Raw genomic sequence first — 21,360 nt, forward strand, 5'->3', positions numbered from 1 at the left:
GCTGGTCTGTAAACAAATTGTGAGCCTGAAAAGCTGATTTTCACAGGAGACGGTGTCCATGGAATATCATTCCCTTCGTACAGTGAGACATGTTGTGTGACCAAGATCCATCTCTTCAAGGAAAACGAGCATTGCACGCCTTGGAATGTTGGATGTTCTGGAGAGAGCGTACGACAATGCAATTGCTACGAGTCACTCCATGCGAATGTTTGAGACCTCGAGGCATTTCGGCTCACTATAAACATGCGCTCCACTTTTGCGACCGCCAGATCTCCAATGTTTGTGAGACATCTCCCCGCGATCTCTTAGGATCCACTTCCCCACGAGCTGGAAACTGCGATGTTATGCGCGGTATTCAAAAACATCGCCGCAGTTTGAACACCTTCCACGTCGCAGCAGACCTGACTTTTAGGTTGGAGTCTCATCAACACTTCCGGATGGACCACGAAGGTCCTAAAAAGTAGAAGTATCAAGACTGCACCTAGATCTCACCCTACCAGACCATCACTAAAGATGCGACTACCTACCCTCCAATCCCTCACCTTCATCGCCGTTGCCCTTCCCCCCCTCATCTCCGCAGCGCCCCTAACCAACACCACCTCATCCCCCTTAACCATCGACCCAGATGTCCACTGCGTCGCCCGCAACTCATGGATAACACAATACTTCGACGCGCGCGACTGCGACGCCGCCCTACGCGTCTTCTGGGACGAAACCTGGGTCCACCTGAGCGAATCCTTCGAGTTCCTCGCCCCCGGCGAACACTCCGTCACCACCCTCTCCGTCGCCCCCACCCCGCAGCGCTGGGGCGTCGGGACCTGCACCGTCGCTGTCATTGAGCTGGCGGCCTTTAATCCCGAGGAGCTGCCTGGCTTGGCGGATGTGGCACGCACTGTGTTCTCAAAGACGGATATTGCGACGTATGAGAAACTGTTGGATACGGGGAGGGCGGCGAGGTTGCAGTGTTTGGAGAAGTTTGATGTTGAGGGTAAGGGGGAGGGGGAGGCCAACTTCATGATTCCGACCACGTGGGCGCAGGTTGGGGATCGGAAGGCCGTGGGGATATTTATTTGGGATACGTTTTCTTTCATGAATACGGTGAGGTTTCCGAATAATGGGGATGGGTACCGGTATTATAAGAATAGCACGAGTGCAGAGGATGCGATTGGGCCGAATGTTACGTTTCCGCTTGTAACAGGGGCGGCGGGTTCGACTGCGACTTCGTGAAATATAGAGTAGATGATCGCATTTTAGGGTAGATGGAGAATGTAGTGGAGTTGGCAAGTTAAGATTGATGGATGAAATTGTGCCCCATGTATCCATCACTCTTGCAGTAAGGATTAACAATGGAATGGTGGATCATATTTGATTGCGTTAATTGAGGTGGTACGGTATTCATCGACAGGACACAGGATCAAGAACACTATTTTAGGTATATATATTTATCTTTTCAAGTTTCCTGTCAGCAAGAAACGGCGTTAGTGGTTTAGTGGTAAAATTCGTCGTTGCCATCGACGAGCCGGGGGTTCGATTCCCTCCTAACGCAATGCTGAACATTCATCCGCTTTGATTTTTGCCATTGTGCTGAATCGCATACTCTACGTGGAGTGTCTATTAGATAAAGCATATCCCATCCATCAATTACACGAAAACAATCATACATTCGTGAAAGTTTTGGTCATGACTTTCAATTCCCAGTAACAGACTGCCGCTCCAAAAGTGGCCAAGCGTATTAAAGATGCCTGATTAATTATACGCCACTGCTGGACACGCAATGATGTCTTTGGTATTTCTTGTTGGAGTTTGACGCTATTACTAGAAATTGGAGGCTGTTTGAAAGGTATGATTCATGAGGTGGTTGGGTAAGGCTTTTGTTTCTGGAAGCGAACGATATCTAGAATTCAGTCTTTCATGTACCTGTCCGACGCTAGCGGCCCATGCGTGAGACTATTGTCCAAGGTGTGTGAAAGCTATACTATGCAAATCGTCCTGTTCATATTGGCCTCTTTACTGAGGATGCATGATACTTTAATATCCGATTGATTCAATTGGTCTGCAGGGTAGTGTAAAATCTCCAACAAATATGAGATGATCTATTTGACGTGGTGTGACTGCATATATACTCAACCGAGGGAAATAATTGGGATTGCTGAAACTACGCAAATAGCTTTCTCATGCTCTATCGATACTCTCTACCAAATAGGCTGTCTATGCCATGTAAGTTACTCATCGAAGCCCTTGGGTATCAGGCAGCAAAATCCAACCAATCATACATATCTCTTGGCGCGCCATGACTAAGGCATGATCTGGCCCACTCCTGGCCAATCACCAGGACTTGCCGGCATCTTGACGCTCAACTCCGTTCAGACGACACGATCCCTTGCCAGCGAACCGCTCGCCAAGTCAAAGTGAAACGGATACAGCAAAGACATTGACTTAGGCAGCACACTTTGCAAATGGCTCAACTCACATTATTGCTTTGTGTTTCGTGAAGCGGGACGATACCCTTCAGCTGCGATCCTGTTAGTAACCTGGTACTGGGGCTTGGACGCCGCAAGGCCTCCAGCTCCACAGGAGCCGTCCTTCGACCAATCCTCCACTCGTATCGGCGCCTCCTCCTCTTCCAGACCTGAAATGACCGTTACTCGGCGGACTATATGACAACGCGTTGCTATGCGCTCAAGATTGTGCCTCTGCTGGTGTTGACGACTCTTCTCTACAGCATTTGAAGCCTCTGCTACGCTCGAAATATGGCCATTCTAAGCCGGCTTTCCGCCGTTATACTCACGTCTATAGCAACAGTCGCATGTTTACCAGAGGTTGAAGGATCACGATATGCTCTGGATACCCTTCATGGAGTAGACGATGGCAAATTGGTGTCACCTCATCGAGCCATCGTCAAGCTTGATTGCGCAGAGTGTCCGACAATTAACACGGGCATCGAAGGGCAATCACAAGCATTGGTATGTAGTACCTAGCCCATATTCTCAATCATTCTGACACTGTCGCTATCCTAGATCCTCGATTTTACCACCTTCCCATCATCTGAGTCCGAGGGTCATCGGCCTGACACTTTAGAACCCTCCGTCTTTGTCAACAATTATCTTCTTGTTTCTTGGGAAGGACGGAGAGAAAGCTGGGCCCCATTCGCCCGATCTGTTTCCGCAAATACAACGATTGATGAATACATGTCCAACCCAAGCAACTATTCTGATGCGTACCTGCTCCCAAATATGACCAGTCGTTGGATCGCTACAGCGCAAGACTGGAAAATGTTCTCTATCCTGCTCGAGGTAGAGGGCTATAAAGGTTATGAAGACCAAGAACGGACTACAGTATCCCCTAGCTCCACGCACTTAGATGCAATCAGTGGAGTGAAGCTCTACGTGCGCCTCCAGAATGCCTCTGACGTTGAAGCTAAGCTTGCACCAGAACTATGTAACGAGATCCTACACCACGAGCACCTTCATGACAAGGAAATATGGACGCTGGAATGGATAGAGATCCTTGACAAACGTTGGTTGAATTGGTTGAGCTCTATGAACGCTGGTTCGCACTACGACCCAGGGAGATTGCCTTTGGGGCTCGAATCTAAGATGTCCAAAGAATGGGACTACTACAGGATCACCATGCCTACAAACCAAAAGAAGTGTCTCGCACCGACCAAGCAGGAGGATATCACAAGCGAGCCTTCAAGGCCCAAGGGCATTGCACGACTGAGGATCGGACCGATGAATCCGTTCCAGATCTTCGCAATGATACTGCTGGCAACCTCTGTCATCATTGGACCCGTGTGGGCTATTGCAAGCCTCATGAGGCGAATGATCAATAGGGTGACTGGTGGGTGGCTGAATGAAGCGATAGGATATAGGCCTTCGGGGGAAGAAATGATATACAAAGAATGGGAGGAGAAAAAAGGAAGAATCCTGCTATAGTTACTCGGTGGTTTGCAGCGCTCTCTACACGATAATGAACCGGATATGTAGCAAGTCGGATGGTCATGCGGTTGAGATCTAGCAGAGGCAGATGATATAGAGATACGATACCCAAGAAGTGGACCGGTGGTTCGAAGGTGTGGAAGGACCGGACTCGGCTTGCGATGTTTGGAAACAGGAAGCACGTGGGTGAAATGATGGTAGTGTATTGGCTAGATAAACGAGGGCGTATATCAAGATTCAGGCATCGTCATCTGGTGGGATCTCACATGGTCGCGTGCTTGACGGGGACTCTGATGAGATGCTCTTGTATCTTCATCGCTTTGTCCCGAACCCACAACAGTTCCTACCTAGATTGCGCTGGCGAAAGTCTCTTCCTTTGTCCAGTCGACGCCTTCACCGACGAAGTCCGCACTCTAGGCTGCGGACTAAGCTCCCCCTAAGCGACTTTTAGGGGCTGACCCGCCGGAGCATGAAAACCATCAGCTGGAAAGAGCATCTGACTCCTTCTCATCCATCAGGCTACAGGCCGACGCCGTGATGACTTGAGTCGTCGCGTGCAGAAGCCTGGTCTGCCCTAATATTCTTGTCTATACTCTTGACATATTCCTCCAGCGACTCCCTAGCCCAGCATGCTGCTCTCCCTGTTTGCACTGCTGCCTTTCTTAGGCATCTGCTCGACCACTCCTTTCGAGCAGCAGCAGCCTCTGCTGGCGGAGGACGTACGACAAGACATAATATCTGAGAAGAAGGATGGAGCAAGAACATTACATGGGCGATTTTTGCACATCACAGGCATGAGCAACTCCGTGAAGCTGGCAGACAAAATCTAATTGACTTTCAGACTTCCACCCCGACCCCTTCTACACGCCATTCTCCTCCTCTGACGCAGATGGCGCGGCTTGCCATCGAGGTACCGGTACTGCCGGTATCTACGGTGCTGAGACTACAACATGCGATTCTCCGATTACATTGGTCAACGCGACTTTTCAATGGCTTGCAGACCACGTAAAAGATGATATCGATTTCATCATATGGACTGGGGACTCGGCCAGACATGACAATGACGAGAGAAAGCCTCGGACGGAAACCCAGATCCTAGACCTCAACAGACTTCTTGTATCCAAATTCGCCGAAGTCTTTGGCAAGGAAGATAAGATTAATGACACAGATCCTACGAACGACTTTAGAATCCCAATCATTCCGAATTTTGGTAACAATGACGTATTACCTCACAACATCATGACTCCCGGCCCCAATCACTGGACAAAAGACTACAGCAAAATATGGCGCCCGTTTATCCCTGAGGCGCAACGTCACAGCTTCGATAGAGGAGGCTGGTTCTTCGTTGAGGTCATCCCTCACAAACTTGTCGTCTTCAGCCTGAACACTCTATACTTTTTCTCCTCCAACGCTGCTGTCGATGGGTGTGCCAAACGCGGCGAGCCAGGCTACGAGCAGATGGATTGGCTGCGCATCCAACTCCAATTTTTGCGCGAAAGAGGTGTGAAGGCCATCATGATGGGGCACGTGCCTCCCGCGAAGACTGACAGCAAAGAGAGCTGGGACAAGACTTGTTGGCAGAAATACACGCTTTGGATGGAGAGCTACCGAGATGTGGTTGTTGGAGGACTTTATGGGCATATGAATATTGAGCACTTCATGCTGCAAGATTTTCACCATGTCAAGAAGAAGACTCGGAAGGGGAAGCTGAAATCTGTGGAAAAGTCGGACACATATGTTGAAGAGGATGGAGATGACTTCAGCGTGGAGAGCAAGACGGAATATTTGACCGATTTACGGGAAGAGTGGAGGAAGATTCCCGACGAGCCAAAAGTTTCGGAAGAAAGTGAGGACGACGTTGGAACCTTTCCGAGCTTCATGCAACGTGTCTTACGGAAGAAGCACGACTCAAAGACCGACAAATATCTCAAGAAGATTGGCGGGAGATGGGCAGAGCGATATAGCGTAAGCTTGGTATCTGCGAGTGTGGTGCCGAACTACTTCCCAACGATGCGGATCATCGAGTACAACACCACCGGCCTTGAACTTCATCCATCAACAGAATATGCCGCCAGCATTAATGAGCCGGCAGAGGCAGAGCTAGATGATGATTCAGACGCGAGTGATGGGGAGGATGACCAGCCATCTTTGACCAAACACAAGAAGAAGCACAAAAAGCGCCCCAAGAAAAAGAAGCCCACTTTCGTCCTCCCCTCTCCACCACCATCCTCCTCTACCCCCGGCCCCGCTTACTCCCCCCAACCCCTCACCTGGCTCTCCTACAAACAATACTTCGCCAATCTCACTCGCATAAATCCTCCGCCGCCGTCCACTCAACAGCACCTTGGACCAGCTACCAAGAAGGAATATAAACCAGTACCCTTCGAGTTCGAGCTTGAGTACGACACCGCCACCGATCCTGTCTACAAAATGCCAGATCTGACTGTCCGCAGCTGGGTCGGACTGGCGCGGCAGATCGGGAAGTATAAGCCTCGGCCTACGTATTTCACTGATACTGGGGAGATCGTTAGGCAAGAGTGTTCTTCGGAGGATGATGGCTTTGATGGGGCTGTGGAGCATGGGGTGACGACGGCGGAGAGCAAGAAGAAGGAGAAGCACAGACGCAGAAAAGAGATCGAAAAGTTGTGGTTCACCTTCATCAGCAGAGCGTATGTGGGCACCAAGGCTAGGGAGGAGATTGAGGATGAATACGCATAGCTGTTTGTGGACTTCATTGTGATGCGAGGTTGGATGGGGATTAGGGATTGGAATTGACGTGGAGCATTGCGAGGCCGTTCATGGGCTGGTTAAGGGTTTCCGGGTAAGGGCTCGGGTTGGGCTGGGTAAGGATACCCCATGATACATCTGTCGCATACATCATTTAATGGCACACCTGTTCTTTCTTCTTTCTGTTGACAATAATGAGCAGATTGTCTCTTCACCCCTCTTCCCTCCCCCTTCTCTCTTCTATGGGGAGGAGATGTTGAGATTAGAGCTCCCGTGGCTTATGATGGCTGCTGATAGTATATCATGGGATGCGTGGGGGTACGGTTGTGGTGGTTCTGGATCTGGTTATGGATGCGATTATGCTTGTTGTGGATGTGGTTGTGGATGTGCCACCACCTTTCCCTCCCACAGCCATTTTTTTCAACCAAAACTTTCAACCACCTCACGCTGTCAACCTACTATCAGTGGCCCCCCAACTCCCCCGTTGGTCAGTTGCAACGTCCCGATTCGGGGTGGGGGTTCGGAGTTGGGGGGGGAAGGATGGGAAGGGTTGGCCCATCAGCCACCCCACTCAACGCAACGCACAAAGGAAACGCAAAAAGAATTGAGAAAGGAAGGAACGAACAATTCTCTTGTTTCCCCCACTTGTGATTTTGACTTGACTGGTTGTGGGCGGAAGAACAATGCACTCATCCACCACAAACAAGAGGTGAGGTGAACAAATGAATTGGTGCGGAGGACAATGAACAATGTCCGCCTTATTTTTTTTTTGAACGTATATGATATATTCTATTCTTTTCTTTGCGGGGTTTGCTTGCTTGTCGGTATACATACCACCGTTCTCAAGACTGGCACATAATATCGAATTTGGTGACTGTCATACCCCGTCAACTGTCACAACCCGTTAATTTGTCGAAGTCATCTGGATACCACAAAAATCACCAGCAAAGGAAATCGATCAATCGAACGAACGATGTTGTCATTCCGAGCACCTCCGCCGATAACGCGTTCGATATATACCACCACCACCACCGGGGCAGGGGTAGGGGTAGGTCCATGCTATATGTGCTGTCTCTACCCCCTAGGAACGACATGTGGGTATTGTGGCCGCCCACGCTCTCATTCCGATAATTCTTTACTCCCGACCTATCAATCCCGCCCTACCGCCACCACCACCTATCAAACCCAGACATATACCAGGAAGATCAGTAGGTTTTTCCCTCCCCGCCCCGTCCCCCCCATCCCCAACCCCAACCCCAGCGCCAGCCCTACCTCTACCCTCTGTTGCCAGCATCATACCCCTAAACCCACAACAACTACACCGGTAGTGCCGGGGTCGTGGCCCACGACTCCCTCCCCCCGCTCACTGCTGCCACCATCACGCTTTCCCCTTCTTCCCACGCACCCACCGCGACCTTCGTCAATCCCCGCGAATCCTGCCACGATGAAGAGAGTTGTGCTGACTCTGCTTCGTGCTATTCTCAAGACACGAACGGGAATGAGAATCTCGGGTACCACCTCCCGCCACCAGCTGGGAATGGGGGCCGGGTTGGGGCTGGGGCGGGGGCAAGGGAAATCAACGAGGGTAGAGGCAAGGATTGGCATTTGCCCAAGGATCTCATGTGGGACGCTGCTAGGATTGGGCCTGTCGTACCGCCGAAGCCGATGTTCGCCTCCGTGAGGATGCAGTGGACTTCGAATGTCGGATTGGGTATTGGCATGGGGGGACGGGCGAGGGCGGGCACGTCGGCGTTGAGGGGTGATGCGCTGAGTTTTACGCCGAGAGCAACGGCGGGTGGGATGGGTGCGCCGCCTCTGCCGCCCAGACAGGTGAATGTGCAGGCTGTTCCGACGAGGAAGCCGGAGGTCGGCGACTTGGAGGGCCCGGGCGTCAGGGCTTGGAAAGAGCATTGTGCGAAACTATCGCAGAATCTGTGGGATTCGGCTGGAGAGGTGGATGCGTCCGCGAGGGACCATCAGTCCCCCGCTGGTGGGGATACTTGGTTGCATAATTTGGGGTCTCTGAGTGGTCTTGTGGAGCCGAAACCGGTGAGGAGTAAGAATGAGTGGGCGGACACGATTGAGTTGATTGAGATGAGGGCTGCGAGTGAGGGGACGAGGGAGCTGGATGAGGAGGATTGTTGTGCCAGTCCTGTCGATAGTGGAGAGGTGGAGTTACCTGTTCTGGAGATGCCGATGACAGATCCGGAGGTTACGTGTGGGGTGCAAAGATGGCAGCTTGGGTGTCGAGGCTGAGCTCATTATTGGATTATGGAAGCCTTGGACAAGTCGATGGCTTTTTGGGCTGCAGCGTCAAAGTCGTCGAAGGCGTGTAATGGGAGGCCACTTTCTGCTATCTGGTATAGGTCAGTAGAATCGCGAGTAATGTGTTAATTATTATTTGCCCACTAGTTTTTGTCCAATCGCTTCGTTTGTACCTCGTAATCTCACAACGACAGGCTTTTTGATGCTTAGGTCTTTGTATGCCATAATGATGCCCTCGGCAATCATGTTGCATTGTGTCAAGCCTCCGAAGATATTTACGAAGATGGTAGATACTCTATCGTCTTCGAGGATAATTTGGAATGATTGTTTGACAGTTTCGCTGGTCGCCTTGCCACCTGTGTCTAGGAAGTTTGCGCAGCGCCCACCAAGGTCGGTTATGGCATCTACAGTGTTCATGGCGAGGCCGGCACCATTCACTGGAGAGTATTCAGTATGGGCCTTGACGACTTTGGATGAGGTACTGACCAAGTATCCCAATATTTCCATCACCTTCGAGTCTGCAATACGCATTAGAATCGGTAGCGTTCACGGTACGTTGACTCACTTGACATAAACAATTCCGTCCGCCTTCGCCTTCGTCTCCCGTGAGCAGTCTGCTTCTCCTTTCTTCGCATTGTCTTCCTCTATCGCCTGAACAACATTCTCGAACAGGATACCTCTTTCGGACTCTTTGGCGGCGCGAGAAGCTGCGTCGTCGACCTCCAAGTTCACATCAGATAATCCAATCAAAGGCTCCTTGTTCTCTGTGTAAGATATCGTCGCCGAGAGTGAGCGTAGCTTGAGATCGAAGTAGGCTTCCTTCAAGCCTTGAAGGATTTCAACGAAGCGGGAGGATTGGCCTTGGCTAATTTTGGCAAGAGCTGCTATTGCTTGACAGGACTCGAAGTAACTATTGCCTGAATCCTTCAATGTAGCAGGACCTAGATAGTTCCAATTATCGAGGTTTCTTGGTTTCTGAGACGCACGAATGGTTGGTGTAAATGTGCGCAAATCATGCGTGAGGGTGATAGCAATGCTACAAATCTCAGAATTTGATGCGATGTCGTAGGTAGGGAGATTTGGATATCTTGACTGGAGCAGATAAAGCTGTCTGGAGTTGACAGGTTCTGAGCTGCCAGAACTCTGCTTTGGGCTTGACTTCTCAGTACTACGGGACGCCGTTTGATGGGTCTGGCGTATCTGGGCATTTCTAGGAGCCTTTGCCAGTGTCAGCAATGCAAGAGCAACTCGTGTGTGATTTGCCCACTGAAGTAGATCGAATGCCTTGGGCCTGCAAAAGCTTGGCCATCTGGCTACCGAATTTGGAAGGGTGGTTGACAATCAGTGCACCGGCGTCCTCCAAGTGCTTCGCTTTTGCCCTAGCCGTGTTTTCAGCTGGGCTAAAGAGCGCACCTGCGTGACCCATGATCCTTCCCTGCGGGGCTTGCATTCCTCCGACTAAAGCGAGTATAGGCCTGTTCTTTCAGCCACGTCACTCATAGTTGACGACTTGCTTACTTAGGATCCTTCGTCCGCCTACGATAATCCTTGATCCATTCCGCAGCTTCTTCCTCGGCATACCCTCCGATCTCCCCAGCTAGAATAATGCCCTTGGTGTCATCATCTTCCTCGAGAATTTGCAGGACATCAACAAAATTTGTGCCTGGGAGAGGATCTCCCCCGATGCCTACGACGAGGCTTTGACCAACGCCTGCTCGGGTAGTGGAAGCAATCGTCTCGTACGATAATGTTCCGGATTTAGCAACGATGCCAACAGAGCCCGGCTGGACGAAGGGTATTGGGTGGAATCCGAGCCGACATTTGGACACAGGCGAAATCATCCCTGGGGAATTGGCTCCCACGAGACGTGAACGAGATTGGGATCGCAGCATCTCGTGAATCTACACGACTTGTAAGGGTTTTCATTGCACAATTTTCAGGTTGCCTACTCTCAGCATATCATGGATGGGGATATGCTCTGCCACGGCCACAATGAGCGGTATTTTTGCCTCGATTGCTTGTTCGATCGCGTTGGCAGCTTTAGCAGCCGCGACATAGACGATGGAAGCGTCTGGTTTCAGTTGTTTTTTCGCCTTTTTCGTTCGTCTTAGCACCCCATCTGAATATAATAGAGATCCAGGTTCCTACTGTCTGAATATCGGGTACCACGGGAAGACCCAAATGTTCGCCATTCTTTCCAGGCGTGACCCCACCCACGATGTTTGTGCCATACTCCAATGATTGCTTGGCGTCCAAAGTTGCCTGTTCGGGTCAATTGGAAAGATCTGAAAGCTGGTATTGTCCATTGGTCACCTGACGTCCTGTAAAGCCTTGAAAGATGACTCTCGTATGCGACCCTATCTTCAAGTTCGGAACAGTCTTGGAGTACAAGGCACGGGAGCGTAAAGCATTGCTAATGCTTTCGTGCACATAAGCCATTGCGGTGGACAATTGCAACCAGATAAGACATTCAATCACACACAGTAAATCACGACAAGCAGGTATTCGTCTCTAGTCAACACGTGGCTGGAATTGAGAGCAATTGGAGTTGTTCACAACAATGCTATAGATAGCGGAATCACATGAACTCCGCTGTCGGCGACCTGGGTTCTGCAATGACGTCGGGGCCCCCGGACAAGCGGAGACGTGCCGCTCGAAACCCACTCCGACGAGATGAAGCCTCTGGACTTCGGAGAGTATGATGCATGAAGACTCCCCGCATCGGATTGAGATCCCCGCACATGCCTGCGACGACGGACAGCTCGAGGTTGGGTCAGCATGCCGGATCTGATCAACAATCAGATGAATGCAAGGCGCCACGTGACACGGGCCGTGGTTGATCCTGATCTTATCGATTAGCGGCACCGACTGGTAGCGAGATCTAGACCAATCGGGGGACCGACTCGTATTTCGCGGAGTTAATAATAATGGCAGAAGGCTAAGATGCCGGGCGTTTAACCAACGCTTTAATTTCCAATTCGAATCCTTCCAATTTTGCATTTCCAGCTTCCAGAATCCTTCCCAGCCTTGGAGGCATCTTACAATAATTCTTCCCTGAGAGTACCGTCGATAAATACGGATGAATACAACGTGCGACTTTGATCAAAGACCAAGCCTTCTCGGCTATTGTCTCCCAACATACATCCTGCACGTCTATCTCTATCTCGTTTTCTCACTGCCACGATGCATAGGGCAGAAGCTGTGACAAGCGCGAATGGAGGCTGTGCGATGTTTCACGTTCGACTCTGCTAAACTGTTTCCGCCTCGTTCGCCGCTGGCTAGCATAAGCTCTGCATAAGTGTCGACTTAGTCTACAGAGTCTATACTTCTACAGGCAAAGGGCTGGCGTCTACCTGCATGCCCCTGGTCATTTCGTGATCCTCCAGAATCCTTCGCGTCCTTCCCAACGGTCTAGTTCCTGGTCCAGCGCACTGGTAACATGGGACTCTTGCATGGATGCTGGAGGCTGGCCCGCTAGCTTCGCGCAGGATTGTTCGCGGTATTATTGTGACCTCGACTATGAGGATGTGGGTGAGTAAATTGCTGATGCCTCCACCTCGTTCTTCATCTTGTCCTTCCCATCCCGTGCCTCTGCGCAGTCCCATAACAGCGTGAGGCCGGCCATGTACGATATGCATATATGTTGGTTGGTCGCGTTGTCGCTTGCATTTGGGCGCGCTCAAGCTGCAATTACCAGCAGCTCGTCAAGTTCCTCTTCTTCTTCGTCGTCCTTTAATTCTAGCTCTTCCACATCATCGAGGTCTAGTTCTTCCTCCATATCGTCATCCAGCAGCTCATCTTCGAGGTCAACCTCCAGCTCAACATTAACCTCAAGGTCATCAAGCTCAACATCAAGCTCCTTATCGTCATCGCTCATCAGCTCATCTGCTACCCTGGCCTCAAAGACGAATGGCTCGTCCTCTGCAAATTCAACAATCACTTCTCCGCCTGTATACATTTACAGTAACTGTCCTAAGACGGGACAGAGCACGGTAATAGATGGGACAACAGAAAATATTGCTGACGATTATTATGCCACATGCGGTCCGTACCAGCCAGTACCCATAGACGAACAGAAAGTGTGTCCACTCTTCGATTCATCGTGCCACGGAAATAAGGATGATGCATTGAACTACCTGTTTAATCAATCCTGGGAGGGTTTGTGGAAAGATCCGTGCTTCGTCTCCAATCAAGCTTATGGTAACTCGGTTCCGGGTGATGCAAAACGAGTCTGCCCGGAAACCGTCCATGTCGCCCAGTCGACCATTACTTCGAAGCTTTTGAGCTTCTTTAGGTCGCCAGAGTGCGAACAGGACAGATATCAGTATTTAAAAAACGACGGCGATCCAGACACCGACGCCGTAAAACCTAATGCAACTGATAATTGTTGTGGATCATGTGCAATTGGATCTCCAAACGTTGACATCTATTACTGGCCCAGCCCGGATGCCGATACATCGTGTTTAAGTATCATCGGGGACCAACTGCTACCGCCTCTCGACCAAGCGAGTACCTCGTGTGAGAAAGAAGGGGCAATCACTGGTCATTACACAGATTGCTACACGTATTGGGCTTATAATTCTGGGGGCCAGTCATACACCCAGGCTGGCCTGGCGACGTATGGAAATGAGCAACCAATCACGCTGAAAGAGTGGTTCTTCAACCCGTGGAATGAGAGCATGCCTTCGGAATATAAGAAAATTCAAGGCCAGGCAACGAACTTAGGTACTGTGCAGTGGGACAAACGAGACCGCCCCGCGAGGGCTACGATGGGAGGCAATTTGATCCCGCTGAGAGCTCGCGCACCGTCAAATGGGACGAATACGCAGGCCCCAGCGGATCCGAACCATCCAGCAATAACTGTCATCAAAGGCGTGACAGTGTAAGTAATTTTAAGAAAACCTCTGAAAACCGCGTCTAATGTTGTGGCAGCACTTCTCCTTCGGTTTACATTGATTTCAAAGAAGTCAGTGCGACTGATCAATGTGGCTACATATCGGTGTCTGGTAAGGACTATGTTGGGGAGACTCTGATTGGCTTCGACCCTAAAGACTTGTCCTCTATTGGGGCTCCTCTTCAAGCAATCGTCGATACCGAATTCAGAGGCGATAGTCCTCTACCTACCTCGCCTTACAACTTCGGCGATCTTCCTTGCCCGCCAAAGAGTGTTATGGTGAGTCTCTGAATACTTCCGTCATAGCAATACTGACTCCTGCAGAGTGACCAATGGTACACTCCTGAGGCAGGAGTACCCTATCGACCCTTCCTGGCCTTTCCGCAAAAGCTCAAGCAGATTTTCCCCATGTGGACGAATTGCGGAGCGGACTTCTTCTACGGCATTGATCCGCCTAGGACATTGGAACCTGTTCACGCCAACGCTGCAAACCCTACCCCTGCGGCTGACGCTGGACCAGCCCCAAATCTTGCAATGCCTGCTGTCGGCCCAGCCCAACCAGCTTTTGAGACGAAACAGGCTCAGCCAAACATGGGTCCGGCACCAACGCCTGATCCTCAGCCTCAGAACAAGCCTGCAGATCCAAAAGCCCAAGACCCGGCAAATAATAACAATGGCGCCGCCCAGGACCCAGCAAAGAACAACGCAGACCCGCAGGCCCAAGGCAACGCCAACCAGGACCCGAACGCGAACAAGAACAATCAACCTGCACAGACAAATCAAGATCCCAATGCTAACAAGAACAACGCAGCAGCGCAACCGAATCAAGACCCGAATGCCAACAAGAACAATCAACCAACACAACCGAATCAAGACCCTAATGCCAACAAGAATAATCAACCAGCACAACCGAATCAAGACCCTAATGCCAACAAGAATGCCGACCCTGGCGCTGGAGCAAATAACCAGAACAAGCCAGCAGACCCCGCGAACAAGAATAACGGGGGATCTCAATCGCCTCCGCCTACCCAAGCAAACCAAAACCAAAATCAACAAGGCGGTGATCCTAAAAGCGCCGACACTGCCGCCGACCCAAACACCAACGGTGGAAACCAACAGCCAGCACCCCAAGCCCAAGGCGGTAACAATGCCAATCCACAAAATGCCGGAACGAACGCACCGCAAGGTGGCAACAGCGCCAACCCACAGAACGCGCCGCAAGGGCAAGGACAGGGCGGGAATCAACAGCCCACTTCCCAAGGTCAGGGTCAGGGCCAGGGCGGTAATAATGCTAATCCTCAAGGCAACAACTACAATCCCTCGAACGTGAATAATGACCAGCTATCTGCTATTAACCAGGCTCTGGGGAATAATCAGCAGCCTGCGCAGAATGGTGGTGGCAACAACGCTGCTCCTGCTGGTGGGAATGGACAGCAAGGCAATACGCAGCCGCAAGCTGGCGTTGGTAGTAATGCTGGCGCAGGGGCGAAGCCTGGAGGCGATACAGTGGGTGGAGCTATCAATTCCGCCTTTGGATTCTCGCCTTCGCAGCAACAGCAGCAACAGAGCGGCGGCGGCAATGGTGCTGGTGCTGGGACTGGTACTCCACAGCAGCAAGGCAATAGTAACGCAGGTGGAGGTGGCACCCAGCAGCAAGGAAATGGTAATTCTAATGGAGGAGGTAGTGGAGGAGGGAGCGGAGGAGGTAGTGGGCAGCAACAGGGTAATACGAATACCGGTGGTGCGGCGCCTGGTGGTGGACAGCAAGGAGGTGGGCAACAGGGGAATAATCCACAAGCAGGTGTTGGTGGATCGGGCGGTCAATCTGGTGCTGGTGCGGGCAACAACAATGGCGGCGGTGGTGGTGGTGGTGGTGGTGGTGGTGGATCTGGCTCCGGCACTGGATCTGGAAGTGGTTCTGGATCTGGTAGCGGGTCAGGATCAGGCACTGGCGCAGGCACGGGCTCTGGAAGTGGCAGCGGCAGCGGCAGCGGTTCAGGATCAGGTGCTGGATCAGGCGCCGGCGCAGGTTCTCCTTCTGGAAACAACGGCGCTGGATCGGGATCAGGTTCAAGTACTGGCAGCGGCAGCGGATCTGGATCTGGGTCTGGGTCTGGCTCAGGCTCAGGCTCAGGCTCAGGCTCAGGCTCAGGCTCAGGCTCTGGTTCTGGTTCTGGTTCTGGTTCAGGCAACAGCAACAGCAACGGCGCTGGCACAAGCACAGGCACAGGCACAGGTACTGGGTCCGGGTCTGGATCTGGGTCTGGGTCTGGCACAGGGTCTGGCACAGGGTCTGCCTCAGGCTCAGGTACTGGTTCAAACGGCGGCTCTGGCAGCTCTGGTTCAGGCAACAGCAACGGCGCTGCCACAGGCTCTGACACAGGTACAGGGTCTGGCTCTGGCTCTGGCAGCGGCTCTGGCTCCTCCTCCTCCCCATCATCAAACAACGCCGAAACCAAAAACAACAACAACGGAGGGTCGCCCCAATACGACTGCTCCTACCAAGAAGGCGCGGCACCCTGTCGCGTCGTGCCTGGCACTGGCTCCTCTCCCAACCCTAGCGACAACGACAAAAACCGTTTCCAATCAGGCGGATCAGGAGCTGGAGCTGGAGCTGGGGCTGGGGCTGGGGGATCGACGACGGCAACGGGCACGTTCGCCAGCGGCGTCGCTTCCCCCGTCACTGGGTCTGGGGTCGTGACTGCCGGCGCTAGCGGCTCTGCTGGTGGAAGTGCTGGGGGTGGGAGTGGTGGGGTGGGGAGTGCGAGCAGTACTGGGAATGGAGGCAACGGGGGAAGTGATAATCTGGCGAATAGCGGAGGGAATATTCCTGGGCAGGTTAATGGTGGGTCAACTAGTGGGAGTGGAGGGACGGGGGCGGGGGCGACGCAGACACAGGCGGCGGGTAGTGGAACGAGTTCGTTGAGGAGAGGGGGTTGGTGGTGGTGGTTTGGTGTGTCCCTCCTCGCAGCCGAGGGTTTAATATAATAATGTTCTTCCGGTGACGACCGAAGAGAAAAAAAAGTAATTGTATATAATGCCATAACTATCAAACCAAAGAATTCTAGACCTCTATACACTGAACTCCCCTGTTTTCAGTTGCTTCAACATCATCATCACTCCACAGAATCTTTCTTCCCTCCCCCACCAAATGGTACATCCCTCCCTTGTCCCCACTTCCTCACCTGCCCGTCCATATCCCTCCTCACCCACGGAAACACCACGCTCACCACCCCCGCTAATATCGTATCAACCACGCCCCTCCCCGCCCGCTTACTGCCCCCCAACATCCCCGCCCTCAACACCCTCCCCGGGAAAACCCCCGTCACAATACTCTCCTCGCCCCTCTCCAACCCCGCCACGCTCGCCAAAGCGACTTGCGCAGGCGTCTGCACCGGGTCCGACGCCTCCAGCTTCTTAGTGATTTCTGGTTTTGTGAGTTCCTCGGCGTCGTGGCCGGGGGAGGTTATGGTGGCTGGGTAGATGGTGTGGGTTTTTATGGGCGCTTGGTGGGGATGGGAGGGACGGGGGGGATGGGAGTAGAGGAGGAGCTCCTGCGATAATGATTCTTGGAGGGAGCGCAGCGCCGCTTTGGCCGGTGTGTAGGGTGTGTAGCCTACCATGGGCAGGAATGCTAGGACGGAGGATGTGAATATTAAGTGTCTTTTCTCTTGTTCTCGTGATTCTGGGGATGGGGAGGGTGAGGGGGAGGGGGAGGATGGTGGGTTGGAGAGCCAGGCCCGGCAGGCGGCGTGCGCGAGGTATGCGGCCGAGAAGAAATTCATGTTCATTTGCGAGGCGAGTAGGGTCGGCGGCAGATCGAGGAAGTAACCTGGGTGTGCGGACCCGGCGCACATGAAGATTATGGGGGGTGGGGTGTTGTTGTTCCAGGATGTTGCGGCTGCGAGGAGGGAGGGGGAGGATTCGGGGAGGGAGAGGTCGAAGGAGAGGGAGTGGAAGCGTTGCGTTGAGGGGGATTTGGCGGAGGACTGCGATAGGCGATTAGTGAGGAATTGAGGTGCGTTATGTGGGAGAGTAGAAGAAGGGGAGACGATATAGGAGGCTTACTTTGATCTCTTCGAGAGCAGCTTCGAGTTTTTTGGTGTCTCGCGCGACGATGATTATGTTGGCGCCTTTGCTTGCTAGGAGCTGGGCTACGGCTTTCCCCATGCCTTGAGAGCCTCCTGTTATGAGTACTGTCTGGGAGATATTAATTTGAGGAGGCAATGAGTGGGAAAGATTGTACTTACTCGCCCGTTGACGGGGAAATGGTTTTTTCGTTTGAATGGGCCCATTATGCGGAGCGTGAGGTATGTGAGGAGGGAGCCGGCTATTGTGGCAAGCCAGAAGCTGTCGAGTGCCATACAGGCTGTGAGAAGATGTGATTGAGGTGCAATGGATGTTGCATGAAGATTGGGAGGAATTATTTCACATATTCAGGGCCAAAGCGGGAAGTTTTTATCTCCGCTTAATTCCGTCAACAGATTCTTAATTTTTTCCGGACTGATCGTGCGAGCAAGCTGTGTATTCCTCCTTCGCAACTATGGGTCGAAAAAGGAAGGCAAGCGGACAGCCTTTTGGCCAAAAAGAGCAACATTGGTCAAAGGAAAATGAAGGAAGCAAGCTGGCAGTCAACTCATATGAGGATGTTGCGGACTCAGAAGATGAATTCCATATAGGTCGAGACAAGGTGTTTTTGGATGAAAATCCTACTCGCAAGAGAATCAGACGAGCCGAGGAACAGGGTACCTTTGTTTTCGAATTAGTCATCACGTAATCGGCTGATCTGTCTCACAGAAGCTTTACTTGAACCCTCCGATGAAGAAGTTTTGCCATCGAGTGATCTTGAGCCAGAATCCGACGTTGAGAATCACGTGGAAGAAGAGGATGAGGATCAAACAACACAATCACCCCTCCGCAATGGCAAGCCCTCAAAAGGGCTGTCAAAGCCCCTACAAGAGTCAAGTTCGGAAGCAAGTGGCGATGAACCAAAAGATGACGATTTTGCCGATTGGGGGTCTTCGAAGAAAGAATACTACAATGCTGATACGATCGAGACAGAAGCGGATGCTCTTGAAGAGGAGGCTGAAGCTTTGCGTCTGCAGCAGAAGCAACGTCAGCGCATGACAGAAGCTGACTTTGGGTTGGACGAGATTGATTGGGAAGAAGACGACACACAACGTGATGGCAAACGAGGAAGAGTTGTACGAGAAGAGTTGCCGGAACTTGAGGTCACAAGCAATATGAGTGAGGAACAGAGAATGGCCATCCTAAGGACTCGATACCCAGAGTTTGAGCCACTGGCGAAAGAATTTGTCGATCTGCAGGAGCCGTACAAACAGCTTCAAGAAAAAGCTTCAGCTGCAGAAAAGATAGCAGGGATATCAAAGACGTCCGAAACTGAAGACACAGAACAAGCTATGTCTGTAGCTGCGATAAAATTCCGATCCTTGGGGGCCTATCTATCAGCGATCGCCGTGTATTTCGCCCTGCTCTCTTCAACTGCCAAAGACGAGAGTAAAAAAGCCACTGCCATACCACCAGATCAGCTTCAAAACCATAGCCTTATGCATACCCTTGTACAATGTCGGGACTTGTGGGAAAAGACAAAAGAGCTTCCTGAACCGGAACCACCGACGGATCTTACGAATGGTGACCCACCAGGCGAACACGACAACATTATGAACCAGCGTGACTCGATTGTGGAGCCAAAAGATACACAGAAGAAACGGAGGCGGCGAAAATCAAGAGCCCAACGTACGGCGGAGGCTCAACAAGCTGAAGCTGAAGCTCGCCGCCAGGCCCGAATTGAAGAGACCCAGACATCGCTCGCCGACCTCTCTGCTCTACTCGCTCCTACCAAAGCAAATTCGAATGCCAAGAAGCCTAGTTCGGCACCTATCAAGAATGGCTACAATTCAGATTCCGACATCGGTGAACCTACGTCCCTTACCCCTGCTGAAGCTGCTGAGAAGGCAAAGAGAAAGAAGACCCTCCGTTTCTACACATCTCAGATTGCTCAAAAATCGCAAAAGCGCGATCATGCCTCGAATGATGCAGGTGGCGATGCGGATCTACCCTACCGAGAGCGCTTCCGAGATCGAAAAGAGCGACTCAATGCAGAGGCTGAGAACCGAGGGAGGAAGAGTAAGGACAAGATCTCGGTAGACGATTTCAGCGGAGAAGAAAATCCGAATGAAGACGGTATTTCTCCCGCAGGCAATAACGGCGCCAGGAAAGGAGACGATGACGACTACTATGACTTCATCACCGCCAACTCGAAGAAAAAGAAGGCAGAGAAAGCAGCTCGTGCCGAAGCAGTGAAAGCCATCGCTAATGGGGCAGCTCTGGATCGTGTGGTTGAGGACGCAAATCTTGGCCCTGACGGCAAACGTGCTGTGTCTTATGCCATTGAGAAGAATAAAGGATTGACACCTAAAAGAAAGAAGGATGTCCGTAATCCGCGCGTCAAGAAGAAGAATCAATTCGAGAAGAAAATGAAGAAGTTATCAAGCGTGCGGCCAGTGTACAAGGGCCAGCCTCAGGGTGGCTATGGGGGAGAGCTGACAGGCATTAAGATAGGAGTGTCAAAAGGAGTGAGATTGTAGCGTAGCAATGAAGACGAGGTGCCGAAGTAGCTATAGCCCTGCACTACTTACGACTGAAGACGGGGTTTGAGACCCATGAAGCGATGTGCTACGCACCTCTGAGGTTAGAGCGTAACGTGTAGCCACGGAACCTAAATGAAACTGCAAATTGACAACGACTCACCCATATACATTCGCTAACGAGCCTCCCATTTCTCTATGACAAAGCTGACCCTCGACTCTAGATCATTGACGGTGGATGGTAAGACGGCATATCTTATATCAACCTCATTCAGAACGTCACAAAAAAGTCTGTGCATCTCCAGCCAAGCAGCATGGTTGTCAGGCATCAACCTCACTCCATCATTAATCAACCATTCGCCTCCTGCTTCACATACGATGACTAAACCTGCTTTCATCCGATCTCGCAGAAACTGCCACGCAGGCTCTTGCTGAAGCGCTAACATCTCACCCAAACCAACATAACGTCGCGCATACACTAATGGATCAAGACCAGAACGATCGGAGATGTACCATCCGTCTGATACGGCTCCTTCAGCTTCTGCTTGTGCCTGGAGGATGCGTCGCTGTAGTTCCAAGGCTTTTGATTTCGATGCCACGATGTCTACAGCGTTGAAATGATGTCGCTTGAGAACGCCTCGAGCGACTTCGGTGATTACAGTAGGCTCTGGGATTGCGGGTTTTGATGTCTGCGCCTGGCGATTGAAATGATCGGCTAACGCAGTGACGAGTGTTGTCTTTCCAGTACTCTGGGCACCCACTATGTATATATTTGAGGGTTCAGCCATCACAGCTCCTTGATGTTTTGGTTCTATGCAGGTTGGGAAAGCAGTGATTATCTGCTACAGAGATTTTCAAGCTGCAAGGTGAAGACTCTGCCTTACGCGGCAGCCCGCAGGTGAGGGCAGGCTCCGATTGGTGTCGCTCT

The 21,360-nt window shown here is 51.7% G+C and overlaps 6 protein-coding genes and 1 non-coding gene across 7 annotated transcripts; 5 read left to right on the forward strand and 2 right to left on the reverse strand.

Moving 5' to 3' along the window:
- Positions 1-1,475: 1,475 nt before the first annotated feature.
- KY384_002276 lies at positions 1,476-1,546 on the forward strand. The gene has a single exon. It is a non-coding gene; the product is annotated as a tRNA-Gly (tRNA).
- Positions 1,547-2,750: 1,204 nt separating this feature from the next.
- On the forward strand, positions 2,751-3,935 carry KY384_002277 (uncharacterized protein; the record flags this gene model as incomplete). The annotated part of the gene is made up of 2 exons (XM_044810801.1): positions 2,751-2,963; positions 3,018-3,935. 2 exons carry the CDS (start codon positions 2,751-2,753, stop codon positions 3,933-3,935), a joined length of 1,131 nt encoding a protein of 376 aa, XP_044672775.1.
- An 892-nt stretch (positions 3,936-4,827) lies between these two features.
- Positions 4,828-6,656, forward strand: KY384_002278 (uncharacterized protein; the record flags this gene model as incomplete). Its single annotated transcript, XM_044810802.1, is given in 2 exon segments — positions 4,828-4,863; positions 4,881-6,656. The coding sequence occupies 2 exon segments, from the start codon at positions 4,828-4,830 to the stop codon at positions 6,654-6,656; spliced, it is 1,812 nt and encodes a 603-aa protein (XP_044672776.1).
- A 2,406-nt stretch (positions 6,657-9,062) lies between these two features.
- KY384_002279 (uncharacterized protein) lies at positions 9,063-10,356 on the reverse strand (the record flags this gene model as incomplete). The annotated part of the gene is made up of 3 exons (XM_044810803.1): positions 9,063-9,411; positions 9,496-10,148; positions 10,198-10,356. 3 exons carry the CDS (start codon positions 10,354-10,356, stop codon positions 9,063-9,065), a joined length of 1,161 nt encoding a protein of 386 aa, XP_044672777.1.
- A 2,253-nt stretch (positions 10,357-12,609) lies between these two features.
- KY384_002280 (uncharacterized protein) lies at positions 12,610-13,031 on the reverse strand (the record flags this gene model as incomplete). Its single annotated transcript, XM_044810804.1, has 2 exons — positions 12,610-12,878; positions 12,956-13,031. The coding sequence occupies 2 exons, from the start codon at positions 13,029-13,031 to the stop codon at positions 12,610-12,612; spliced, it is 345 nt and encodes a 114-aa protein (XP_044672778.1).
- A 578-nt stretch (positions 13,032-13,609) lies between these two features.
- On the forward strand, positions 13,610-16,812 carry KY384_002281 (uncharacterized protein; the record flags this gene model as incomplete). Its single annotated transcript, XM_044810805.1, has 3 exons — positions 13,610-13,812; positions 13,863-14,103; positions 14,224-16,812. The coding sequence occupies 3 exons, from the start codon at positions 13,610-13,612 to the stop codon at positions 16,810-16,812; spliced, it is 3,033 nt and encodes a 1,010-aa protein (XP_044672779.1).
- A 1,555-nt stretch (positions 16,813-18,367) lies between these two features.
- Positions 18,368-20,432, forward strand: KY384_002282 (uncharacterized protein; the record flags this gene model as incomplete). Its single annotated transcript, XM_044810806.1, has 2 exons — positions 18,368-18,569; positions 18,622-20,432. 2 exons carry the CDS (start codon positions 18,368-18,370, stop codon positions 20,430-20,432), a joined length of 2,013 nt encoding a protein of 670 aa, XP_044672780.1.
- Positions 20,433-21,360: the final 928 nt, after the last annotated feature.

Source organism: Bacidia gigantensis (genome assembly GCF_019456465.1).
Source record: "Bacidia gigantensis strain McMullin 20006 chromosome Unknown contig_134, whole genome shotgun sequence".
Taxonomy (NCBI): Eukaryota; Fungi; Ascomycota; class Lecanoromycetes; order Lecanorales; family Ramalinaceae; genus Bacidia; species Bacidia gigantensis.